Here is a 12938-nt window from a genome sequence, read left to right as displayed (position 1 = left end):
ACAACGCACGAGTCATACGTAGTGCCCTTTAAGGCTGTGAAGCTGCATTGAGCTCTGAAATACTAGTATTAACGTTTGTCAATTAGGGAATTTGTTGGGTATATCTTAGATGAGTTGTCTATAAACATATTGTCCGACGTAGTGTTTAGAGATAAAGTTATGTGGTTTAGTTTTAAATATATATTTACTGTTCATTAGGATTTTCAGTTCAGCGGGAAGGGGGTGGAAAGCAGCAGGCACAGCGTCTCTGCAGCGCACACAGTTCACATAATTCCTCTGTTTAGTGCCACACACGTTGACGGCAGAGTTCTGTTACCAAAGATCTAGTCTCTAGGCACACTACATATTAGGGAAAATAGGTGTTGGGAAGCAGTAGCAAATATTCTCAGCTGACTGAACTATTTGCAACGGGAGGTTCACGGGCTCTCTCTGTACACGACTCTAACGTCCCTACGAAGCAGTGAAAACGGTTTAAGAGGAGAGTTCCCGCAGGACATAGTCCTATGTGACAGTAGGTAGTGTGCAGAAGCAGAATAAGCTACCTCTCTGACCTCTTAATCTCCAGAGATGCTGAGCTGACACACTCCTCAGTCCAATAAATGTGACGTTCCCAGCGTGATTTGCACTGTAAGTGAATGCCTAAGAACCTGATGATATCAAATCTCTATCTGAATAACCAGCAGTGTCACTGAGTGTTCTGTTTGGCTTTTCGTGACCAGATGTACATTGCTTACGTTGGCAGGAAGGGAATTGACAAACCTGCTACAGAATGTTGGTGGAAATGTAGTTGGTGATTGTTTGACGGATATTCTGTTACAATGATGGCGTCATCTGCAAATATGGTAAATTTCTGCTGTACACACACCATTCACAACTGCAGGCAGATCTCAGTACACATCACAGTCGCTGAAGGATCCAGGAGGACAGAAGAATGTTTTTGTACCCAAACACTACAGTCTGTATTACTAAATGACTAATCCGGTTCATGACACAGTACCAGATGCACGTAGCCTATATAACTGCTTTCTTTGATTTTTCACTATTTCATACAAATATGGAGTGAATTTAAATTCCTGTCATAATTTAGTACTTAGGAGGTATAACCTTATGAGAAAAGTTTAACATCGTGGTAAGAGATGTATATAGAAAATTTATATTAAATGTTTCATAATGAGAGCTTGAAATTATGTTTAAAGATTTTTGGAAATCACAAACCTTTCCTACAGTTGGGCATTTGCAAAGCAGTCAATCTGAAACTGTTCTATACGTTAGTCTGTCTCTAAAGGTACTGAAGACGATTGATGTGGAAGATACTTCTTGTGCACCGTAATTTGAGAATATTTTTATGATCTGGTTGTTCGTCACTCGTGCCTGAAATTCTTACCCAGATGTACTTTTGTAGCCATAAATATTATTATTCCTTAAGTTATAGGTCACTCTTACAATTGTACTTCATAGGTAAGCAACTGATACATGTATTTGCAGAAATATGTGCCATTTTCCCGAAGATGAGATGGAAACCGTGAGGGGCTGGATATTATCAGTCTTCTCACTGTGTATAAATATTACTCACAATCCAGTAACTGCGTTTATACCATTTTGATGTATTTTAGAATGTAAGATTCAACTAACACTAATTGGCACGCCAGGTAACTACGTACTGTGCCTAATGTTGAAGTATGAGAAGACTTGTACATTGTCTTTTAGTGTGTCTTCGGCTGAAGTTGGAACAGCTGATTAATCGTTCATTCTGTGTTAGTAGATTTGATTAGTTGTGGTTCTCACACGATACAGTACGGTCCTGCAGTGAAAGGACGAAATCTTCGTCCTTGAGTTATACTAGGTATGGAACTATCATATACTGTACTGATCTTCCCTTTGTCTTTGATACAGAATATGTTGCACATGTGTGGCTTCCTGTGTGGGCTGATACTTTAATCTGTACATCACATCTTGTGCAACATGGTACACATTTGTAAGTGGACGATGTTTTCTTTTACATCTTTTAGAAAATGTTTATATGAGAGCTCAGAGCCTCGAAATAAGATTGTGAAACTTAGATATAAAAATTGTTGATGAAGGTGTAAGCACAGTTGGGAATTTAATGAGCTTCTAAATGATTGTCATTACGTCTTTAAATTTTATTTGTAGAAAACTTACTTTAAGATAATTTAGAAACTCACAGAATAATTTCTGGAAAGTTATATTTAGTTCCTGTTATGTAACCTGTGTATACAGGCAGTTACTGTACTTTTTGTTATCCGCACACATTACTACAGCTGCCACAATGGCAGTACTTTCTCCTCCAAAATGTCTCTAGACACACTACTTGTAATATCCCTCAACATTATTTCTGTGTTATGCTTTTTCCACGTAATGACAATCTGAGTTTGTAACACTGTGTAAGAGGGGCGTTCAGTAAGCAATGCGACACATTTTTCTCAGCCAATGTCAGTTCCAGAAATTCACAATTTGTTGTGGGCATGATGAAACTGTAGGGACCGAAGTAGGAATATTCCGCGGATTTCCGATAAGTGACAGCACTGTACGTAGCCTCCGAGGAGAGACCTGCCGAATTTTCGGTGCAAAACCAGACCGTCGCGGATATTCGCGGGCGCTGAAGAACATCTACGGAGACCTGGTAGTGGCAGAAAGCACAGGTGCCAATCCTGAGATCCGCCGGTCACGTCGGATGACTCCTCGCTGCTACACCCGCCCACCAGTAGGGGGTGTGCCGTGCTGGCTTCCTCGCCGCCCAACTCAGGACCGTAAAGGGCATCGAAGTGCCGAGTTGTCTCAGCGTTACTAGGCCGATGGTGATGAATTTTCGTCGAAACGTGGGTGCGTCACTTCGAACCAGAAACAAAACTGCAATACGTGGGTGGCGCCATACCATCTCTTCCGAAGACAAAGTTCGAAGCCACATCCTGGCCCACTAAAGTCACGGTGGCGGTCTTCTGAGACTGTGAAGGTGTTGCTATGTTCGGTTACCTCCGTCACTGTGTGAAGGTCATCTCTGAAGTGTGTTGCGCCACCGTGAGGAAGCTGAAGGAACGACTCCAGCGCGTTCGTCGCCACATAAATGGAAATGAACACCTTCTCCGTGGCATCGCAAGACCTCGAACGAGTCTACACACTCGAGACGAGCGTAGAAAACTTCATCGGCACAAACAGATGGAAGCCAGACGGTGCGAGATCAGGACTGTCGGATGGCTCAGGAAGATCTGTCCACTGAAGATCTGTCCACTGAAGATCTGTCCACTGAAGATCTGTCCACTGAAGATCTGTCCACTGAAGATCTGTCCACTGAAGATCTGTCCACTGAAGATCTGTCCACTGAAGATCTGTCCACTGAAGATCTGTCCACTGAAGATCTGTCCACTGAAGATCTGTCCACTGAAGATCTGTCCACTGAAGATCTGTCCACTGAAGATCTGTCCACTGAAGATCTGTCCACTGAAGATCTGTCCACTGAAGATCTGTCCACTGAAGATCTGTCCACTGAAGATCTGTCCACTGAAGATCTGTCCACTGAAGATCTGTCCACTGAAGATCTGTCCACTGAAGATCTGTCCACTGAAGATCTGTCCCTGCAGGCAGGCTGTCGGTGCAACGAGACGTCGACCAGCAGAGTGGAGTGGTGGTGTCGTGCGGGCGTGCGAGCCCTACTAGCGAGGTCGTGGCACTGAACGGAAGTTACGTTGAAAAGTAAGGTTTTGTAGGCAGAATAGCAGGGAATAATATGGTGTATTGAAATCCTGAATGAAAACAACCCGCTTAAAAAAAAAAAAATTGTTGCATTACTTACTGAACGCCCCTCCCATATTTCAGTATTTCATACAGTCTGATTGCAATTTAGTAATGTGAAATATATTATTTTGTGTATTAGGATCAGGTCAAACAACCTGCAGAGTTATTTCATCTGTACTCGACGTTAAGAAAATACTTCTAATACTAGTATTTATTTTTTAGCTGTGGTGTACCCTGTAGTGACTACAGAGGCCTTTAAATCGTAAATTTCATTGTGTTCTAAAAATTACTGTTCAAACGATTCAGTAAATGTAACAGCACAAGTATCTGGTACCTTGGAGGTATTCAGTTTTGTAATGTTGCCTGTAATGCAACAACGTACCCATTGTTGAGTTGTATCACCAGAGAATGTTCTTGCAGTATTAGAGAACATGGTATTGTCAACATGTTGCCTCAGCATAAATTTAATACTGTATGATTTACATATGACATATCTTTGTTCTGTTTGTCAAATAGTATTTGACCATTTTAAAAAAGTTGTATCTGTCTCGCTGTCTGCTCACTACTAGAGACGTCTGGCATTGTTTCCTCTTCCTTGTCAGGCGTATTCTGTTTCCTTTCCTGTCGGTCTCTCTTGGCCAACTCTTGATTTTTTTCGACCCCGACGGTATTAGGTTGCGAGGCCGGAGGGTGTCTTTCATTTTCTTTATTTAATCTTCTCTCTGATGGGGAGGACGACCTCCTCAGGCATTGTAGTAGTAGTAGTAGTAGTAGTAGTAGTAGTAGTAGTAGTATTTTGAATCTCCACAATGTATGTGGGGAAACTTTCGGCAATGCTTGTACCTGAACATTGTGAAGACTGTGCTGTTGACGAGCATTATTAAATTTGTCACCGTCAGCCCATCAGCTGGTAGTAAAGGGAGCAACTCAGAAGTGGCTGTGATTCTGAAGGTTTCATCCTGGCTGGCTGCCTGCAATGCTACAGCTCCTAAAATACTGGGTGTATACACGGCAGAGCTACATACTCAGTCGCAAGAGTTCTGCATTTGGAACACAACGTGATGCATGGTTGGAGACGTTTCTCTGCAACAAAAGTGAATGTATGGAAGGCTTCTTTCGCCGTCCTGCCTAAAGGAAGCGTCCTTGACCGTGGGAACTTGCTGCTCTTGGAGATGTCCTCACCAAAAGTAGTGGAATATTGGAAACCTATTGCTGCCATTAGCAGAGAGACAATCCTGGAGAGGAGCACGGCACTGAAGTGCCCTTCGTGGCAAGTGAACAAACGCTTGTGACACAAAGCAGGCTGCCGTTGAAAATTCCGGTGACGTTATGCTAGAGGCTGGACATTCCTGACGGACACGAAAGTAAGTTTGGAGGTGCCAGATGTTTTGAGAAGATTGAAGTGACAATGAGGACAGGGCACTGTGCTGGAGCCAAGTACGACGTACTTCATCCCAAAACAATACCTTCTTAATAAGCAGTCTCCCAGACGCTACTTTGAGTCTGGTCTTTCATCCAGACCTCACGGATGTCTGCCCTGAGCCCATCACTTGTGTTTTGGTGTCCGCTACTGGGAGAAAGACCATTGTCATTCTGGACAAATGTTTTGCTAGTCTGCTAAAGGGAAGACACGAGGTCTAGAGCTTCGCCAGATGCCTTCACCTGCACCTGCACCCTACACGGGCAACGGACGTCAGCTGCCTGCAGGGCAACGAAGTTCCACAAATCTGTCTGGCGTCAGAAGCCCTGCTTGCCGAGCAGCCACGTACGTGCCTCACCGTCCCAAAAACGTGTACCTCAGTATTGTAGAAGCCAGGACACCAGCGTACGGAGGGCACTTCACGAATGCCGCAGACTGCAAGTCGTGGATCCTACGTCACGCGTCGACGCTGTAGTTACATCGAGGCGTCCGGACTAGTATTGCGCTGGATGCGATGTTACGCAGAAGCAGTGGCTATCACTTGTCCGGTATGGAAGGAAAGGAGCCGGCTCAGAAGAAATGCGGTGCCAGATGCCAGCCTTAGCCCAGCACCTCAAACGTGCGATTCCCTTCTCAATGTTTCAACACAGCCGGTGAGATCTGTGTGTGCACAACACATGAAGTAGCTCTGGCCTTCCTTTCACTTTAGTTATACTTTACATGGTATTCAACTTTGTTTCTGTTCTGCAGCTTAATTTTTTCTCATTGTAAACTGTAATACGTTCAGCCAAAAAAATTGTTATATATTTGTGGTTTGAGCATCATTTCCCACTTCCGTTTAGCAACAATATGCTGCAGAGAGGCTGTGGATTTCCAACTGACTCACACGATGCATTGTATTTTAAATGAAAATAAATGAAATAGTTACCATCTCAAATAACGGACCTTGTTTGTATGTAATGTGCCAGTTAAATGGTGTGGATAAATGATAGTTATTTGTTGTATTTTAGCTGCCAATTAAGTATGAATATTTTACCGATAACAGACAGGCAGCATATCATGACTTCAGAATCTATCAAAAAAGAACGATGGTCATTTTGGCCATTTATTTAGTAACAAATACCACACCATTCATGCTCATGGCTCATTTTCAGTGGTGTTAAATAAATTTAATATAAATTAAGAAATCTGTTGTAAAATTGCCGCACCGTGCTGTTACTCTTTTTACGTTAATGAGCATTTGGCTTGGTGTGGAAATTTTGCAACGAAATGTGTCCACGCAGTTTGAAATGGAAATTTTAAGGTAGATTAATTATAAGTTTTTTATCGTTAATTTGTGGTTCCAGACATTGCCTCGGCCTATGATAGAGAGTTTATTTATGTCGCCTCTTTAATACAGTAATTGCTGAAAGATGATTTTATGACTGCAGAGATGCCATAATGCTTTTTTTAATGTGGAAATCTAGGCACATATTCATAGAAACTCTAAAGCCTAGTTTTCCACTCAATCTTTTTAAATCATTAAACTGTTTTGGAATCTGGAACTTACCTACAGTATTGGTCTTGCTATTTGTAGCACTGCACTTAAAGTGAATAATGTAAGATAACTAGCCACTTCCAATGCCCAGGGCATGTCACAATTCCTATTACAGACTTGTAGGAGTTGTAAAAAGGACTTTGTACGTTTCCAGACATGGGTTTATTAATGAAACTTGGCGGATAAAGTTTGCTCCAGAATCTCTCTGTAATAGGAACTGTGCGACACCCTGGCTTTCTTAGTGACCAGATGGGTGGCACGTGTTGAGGGGAGGCTACTGAGCCTCAGTAAGTGTCCTTCATGTCTAGTTTGCACATCATTCCTCTTGCTACACGTGTTATCAATATTACTGCACAAAAAGAAATGGTATATTTTGTGTAGTTTATTTTTATGATGCTAGTTGGTAAATTGGATACTTTACAAGCTGCTTGTTTGCAGTAAAGTTTATTTTGATGCCAATATAGTGAACCAAGTTTGTGTAAACGCTTTGTAAATTTTTGAAACTTTGTTTTTAAATTAGTTTGTTACCTGGCGGTGAAAAACTGCTTGCACTTGAGCTTTGCTTCCGTCTTACTTTATGGATATAAATTTGCAGTAATTCAAATACATCGTTATTCTGTAATGTCCATACGATTGTTTAGATATGTTTGTAGAAATGTTACCCCAGGCAGTAGTTCAGTTATTGACAGTCACATTTCCTTATAAATAGTTTTACAGTCACATTTCCTTATAAATAGTTTTACAGTCATATTTCCTTATAAATAGTTTTACAGTCATATTTCCTTATAAATAGTTTTAAAGTGACGAAGAATGTGAATGAAACAATTAGGTAATAATACAACAGACTGTTCATAAACATTTTCAGAGTGCTTATGCTGTTACATGTAACGCATGTTACCCTTATTCTGTTAAGACAAACTTTGTTGTTCGTAAGTTACTATAATTGGTGTACATATGATTATCACGAAGATGTTGATATTGTTATTATAGTGATATTTCCATGTTCCTGTTCACATGTGAAAATTCAGTACCTTATAGTCCAGCTGCTGTAAATGTGCCAGGAAATTGCCCACTGTTTAGACTCTAACTGCCGTCTATAAGACGGCGTCAAACTTCTGACTGCTTTGCAAATGAGTTAATGCGCTAAATATTTCACTTGCAGCATAATTTCAAACTTTTGCTAAACTTTTTCCTGCTTACGAGATTGAAGTTTATCAGAAGTCTGTAAGTGCACTCACCTTGAGATGCTCGACGAATAAAGTCGCACGCGAGGAGTCGCGCTGCCTCGACAGTTCCCAGCTGTCCACACTAGCAGACATCTGCTCGGTAAGACGTACAATCGTATGTTAAACATTTAGTGTGTCTTTTTGCGTTAAAGCAGTCAATAACTACACGAAATATTGAAAACCGAATTTTTATAGTTGCTGTAAGGCATTAATTAGGCAACTTGCAACTGGTACCGGGTTCCCAGATAGTCCCTGGATGTTACTCAGTCGCCAGTATCCCTGAGTACAAGTTACCTTGGTCAGTTACCGGAACAGTGTTAGTTTAATAAGTGACGATGTCATTCGTTCTTCTGAAAGTGAACTCCGTGCCTACAAAGTTAGTTTCACGATACTGTCCGACTGTATAGTGACTTTTTTAACAGTCTTGAGTTAATGTCAGGGCATCTCCATCTGTTCTCTTGCCTGTTTTTACTAGACTAGAAATTTCTCAATCAGATGAATGCATGTCCCTCTATGCACGTTTCTTTACTTCTGATTTTTGGGTACATGAATGTTGATTGTGCACACGGTTATTGGGTGATCAGAAATCAGTAACTCAGTCTATTAATTAATGGCTAATGACAAAGCAGTTCACTGTTGCGGAAGGTCCTTCAATCTCCTACATCGCATCTTCACTTACACATGCCTTTTTTCTGATAATGCGCGCTGCAATACGGCAGACAGAGTATACATTGTGTCTGTTAACTGTTGTAGTTGAGTATCAACTCGCTCCTCAAGATCGGCAGTGTGGCTGAGGTGGTCTGTTGCGTATGTCCGATTTTTAGTGGGTACAGGTCTCTGAACACGTTCGTGTGGACTCCGACAATCCAAACCCAACAAATACCGTCAAAGGGGGTGGTGGGTTCCATAAGACGTGGGGTAGTTACTTCCGTAACTTGTTCCTCCGTGATTTAATTGGGGGATGGGACTGTGAGCTGCAGTAGGTTTGATTTAGCGGTTTTCTCCCATAGGTTGGTTGCGCCGCAAAGTTCTCCCCCCCCCCCCCCCCCCCACCCACCCCAGTCAGTTTTATGACTGGTGTGATGCGGCCCGACACGAATTCCTCTGAATTCCTCTCCTGTGCCAAACTCATCTCAAAGTAGCACTTGCAACCTAACTCCTCTATTTGCTGCATGTATTCCAATCTCTTCCTCTACAGTTTTTGCCCTCTACAGCTCTCTCCAGTACCATGGAAGTCATTCCTTCATGTCTTAGCAGATGTCTTGTCATCCTGTCCCTTCTCCTTACCAGTGTTTCCCACATATTCCTTTCCTCTCCGATTCTGCGTAGAACCTCCTCATTCCTTACCTTATCAGTCCACCTAATTTTCAACATTCGTCTATAGCACCACATCTCAAATGCTTCGATTCTCTTCTGTTCCGGTTTTCGCACATTCCACGTTTCACTTCCACACAATGCTGTACATTCTCAGCAATTTCTTCCTCAAATTAAGGCCGATATTTGATATTAGTGGACTTCTCTTGGCCAGGAATGCCCTTTTGCCCTTGCTACTCTTTTGATGTCCTCCTTGATCCGTCCTGTGCCTAGGTAGCAGAACTCCTTAACTTCATCTACTTCGCGACCAGCAGTCGTGATATTAAGTTCCTCGCTGTTCTCAGTTCTACTGCTTCTCATTTCCTTAGTCTTTCTACGATTTACTCTCTGTCCATACTCTGTACTCACAACACTGTTCATTTAGCAGATCATGTAATTCTTCTTCACTTTCACTCAGGATAGCAATGTCATCAGCGAATCGTATCATTGATATCCTTTCACCTTGAATTTTAATTCCACTTCTGGACCTTTCTTTTATTTCCATAATTCCTTCCTCGATGTACAGATTGAGCAGTAGGGGCCCTTTTAATATGAGCACTTCGTTCTTGGCCGTCCACTCTTATTATTCCCTCTTGGCTATTGTACATGACAAGTTTCTCCCTATAGCCTACCCCCTATTTTTCTCAGAACTTCGAACATCTTGCACCATTTTACATTGTCGAACGACTTTTTCTAGGTCGACAAATCCTGTGAACGTATCTCGATTTTTCTTTAGTCTTGTTTGCATTATTTACCGCAACGTCAGAATTACCTCTCCCGTGCCTTTTACAGGAAAAGCCAAACTGATCGTCATCTAGCGCATCCTCAATTTTCTTTTCCTTTCTTTTGTATATTATTCTTGTCAGAAACTTAGATGCAGGAGCTGTTAAGCAGATTGTGCCGTAAATCTCGCACTTGTCAGCTTTTACCGTCTTCGGAATTGTGTGGATGATGCTTTTCCGGAAGTCAGATGGTATGTCGCTAGACTCGTACATTCAACGTACCAACGTGAATAGTCGTTTTGCTGCTACTTACCCCAACGATTTTAAAAATTCTGATGGAATGTTATCTATACCTTCTGACTTACTTGATGTTAAGTCCTTCAAAGCTCTTTTAAATTCTAATATGGGGGTCCCCTATCCCTTCTAAATCGGCTCCTGTTTCTTCTTCTATCACGTCGAACAAATTTTCTCCCCCATAGAGGCTTTCAATGTATTCTTTCCACCTATCCGCTCTCTCGTCTGCATTTAACAGTGGAATTCCCGTTGCACTCAATGTTATCACCCTTGCTTTTAATGTCACGGAAGGTTGTTTTGACTTCCCTGTCGCAAGGTAGTGGAAGTTTGAGTACTGCTACATGTTTGCACGCTTCCATTCTTTAATTATTCCTCTTAATTATTGGGACTGCCTTATTTTCAATTGTAAAGGTACTGAAACTGCTGGTGTATTTCTCTACAATATTTCTAAATATTTTAGATGTGGCTATTTAGAGTTATTGCTGTAGTCATATTCATTTTCCGTGTTGGGTTAAACGTACTAAACGTACTAAGCGTACCGGTGGAAAGCTGTTTCATATTCTCTCACAGTGGAACACAACGGAGTTTTGTAACAGGACGCTCTCGACTTTACAATCCTAAACAAAAATTCGGTCGCGGTGAATGTCTGTACACCACAACAGAACATATGTCTATCTTAAGGGTCAGTTGCCAATCCCTGCACCAAGTGCCTATGTGCTGCAGATATTCCTGCATTTCGCTACAATTTTTAATGCTGCAACTTCTCTGTATACTACAGCATCATACGCGAAAAGCCGCATGGAACTTCCGACACTATCTACTAGGATATATATATATATATATGTATATATATATGTATATATGTATATGTATGTGTATATATATGTATATGTATGTGTATATATATGTATATATGTATATGTATGTGTATATATATGTATATATGTATATGTATGTGTATATATATGTATATATATATGTATGTATGTATAGGAAAATCAATGGTCCCATTGCACTACCCTTTGGCACGCCAGAGGTTACTTTAACGTCTGTAGACATCTCTCCATTGAGAAAAACATGCTGTGTTCTGTTTGCTAAAAACTCCTTCAATCCGGCCACACAGCTGGTCTGATATTCCGTAGGCTCTTACTTTGTCAGGCGACAGTGCGGAATTGTATCGAACGTCTTCCGGAAGTCGAGGAAAATGGCATCTACCTGGGAGCCTGTATCTAATATTTACTGGGTCTCATGAACAACTAAAGCGAGTTGGGTCTCTCACGATCGCTGTTTCCGGAATCTATGTTGATTCCTACAGAATAGGTTCTGGGTTCCCAGAAATGTCATGATACGCGAGCAAAAAACATGTTCTAAAATTCTACAACAGATCGACGTCGGAGATATAGGCGTATAGTTTCACGCATCTGCTCGAAGACCCTTCTTGAAAACTGGAACTACCTGTGCTCTTTTCCAATCATTTGGAAGCTTCCGTTCTTCTAGAGACTTGCGGTACACGGCTGTTAGAAGGGGGGAAAGTTCTTTCGCGTGCTCTGTGTAGAATCGAATTGGTATCCCGTCAGGTCCAGTGGACTTTCCTCCGAGTCATTCCAGTTGCTTTTCTATTCCTTGGACACGTACTTCGATGTCAGCCATGTTGTCGTTTGTGCGAGGATTTAGAGAAGGAACTGGAGTGCGGTCTTCCTCTGTGAAACAGCTTTGGAAGGGACTCCATGAGGACACAGGTTGACTCTGCATTTTTTCTACGTGTACAGCAAGCTGCCATTCATGACACCAAATACAGTTTCAGTGTAAGTTAATGCAGATGAGTAAGAGACACAAGCCAGTAACGTTGCAATAACATATCAGTACTGTGACGCTCGACACAATCTACATCCACACGAGTAATCTGCAGTTCAAAACGAAGTGCGATGCAGAGGGTTCATGGAGCCAGCTTCGCGCTCTCTTCCGTTCCACTCGCGAACAGCGCGCGGGGCTCGCGAACACTTGAGTCGCGTCGTGCGAGCTCTGGGTGCCACACTCCGGTAGAAGACTGGTGACCAAAGTCTCGTCAGAAGATCTCACAGCATCGGAAAAGGCCTTTGTTGTAACGATCGCCACGCCAATTCGCGTATCATATCCGTGAAAGTGTCTCCCCTACTTGGCGATAATACAGAACGAGCGGCCCTTCTTCCAACTTACTGTTGTCCTCCGTCACTCCTATCTGATGCGGATCCCACACGTGGGGGACAAGCTTCTTGTGTACACTCTTCTCTTGTAGAAGCCGTGGCTCTCTCCAAGTGTTCTGTCGAAAATCGCAGTCGTCGGTTTGGTTTCCTCACAATATTCTGTATGATCGTTCCAGTTTTATTATGCCGTAGTTGTAATTTCTAGCTATTAAACTGAATTGACAGCCTTCACGTCGACGCATTGTGAATCCGAAATTTAGCGGATATCTTCTCGTTCACATGTGGATGCTCTGTTCTATTTGCGTCATACAGATATCTTCTCTAAACCATTTTGCAATTCGTTTTTGATCGACTGACGACTTTACACGACGGTGAATGACTGAATCGTTGGCTAACAGTATAGGACTGCTCAGATTGTCCCCTAAATCGTTTGTGTAGATCAGGAACAGCAGA

At 42.1% G+C, this 12938-nt stretch overlaps 1 protein-coding gene across 1 annotated transcript in view; it reads left to right on the top strand.

Moving 5' to 3' along the window:
* LOC124594719 (cell surface glycoprotein 1-like) overlaps positions 1–12938 on the top strand; it is a 188583-nt gene that overhangs the window by 72533 nt on the left and 103112 nt on the right. The window contains exons 2-3 of the mRNA XM_047133088.1: positions 3219–3596; positions 7911–8033. Of these exons, the coding sequence (XP_046989044.1) occupies positions 3219–3596; positions 7911–8033 (501 nt within the window). The remainder of the gene's footprint in view (positions 1–3218; positions 3597–7910; positions 8034–12938) is intronic.

The sequence above is a fragment of the Schistocerca americana genome, chromosome 2 (genome assembly GCF_021461395.2).
Source record: "Schistocerca americana isolate TAMUIC-IGC-003095 chromosome 2, iqSchAmer2.1, whole genome shotgun sequence".
Classification (NCBI taxonomy): Eukaryota; Metazoa; Arthropoda; class Insecta; order Orthoptera; family Acrididae; genus Schistocerca; species Schistocerca americana.
This window is presented reverse-complemented; position numbering and strand designations above follow the sequence as displayed.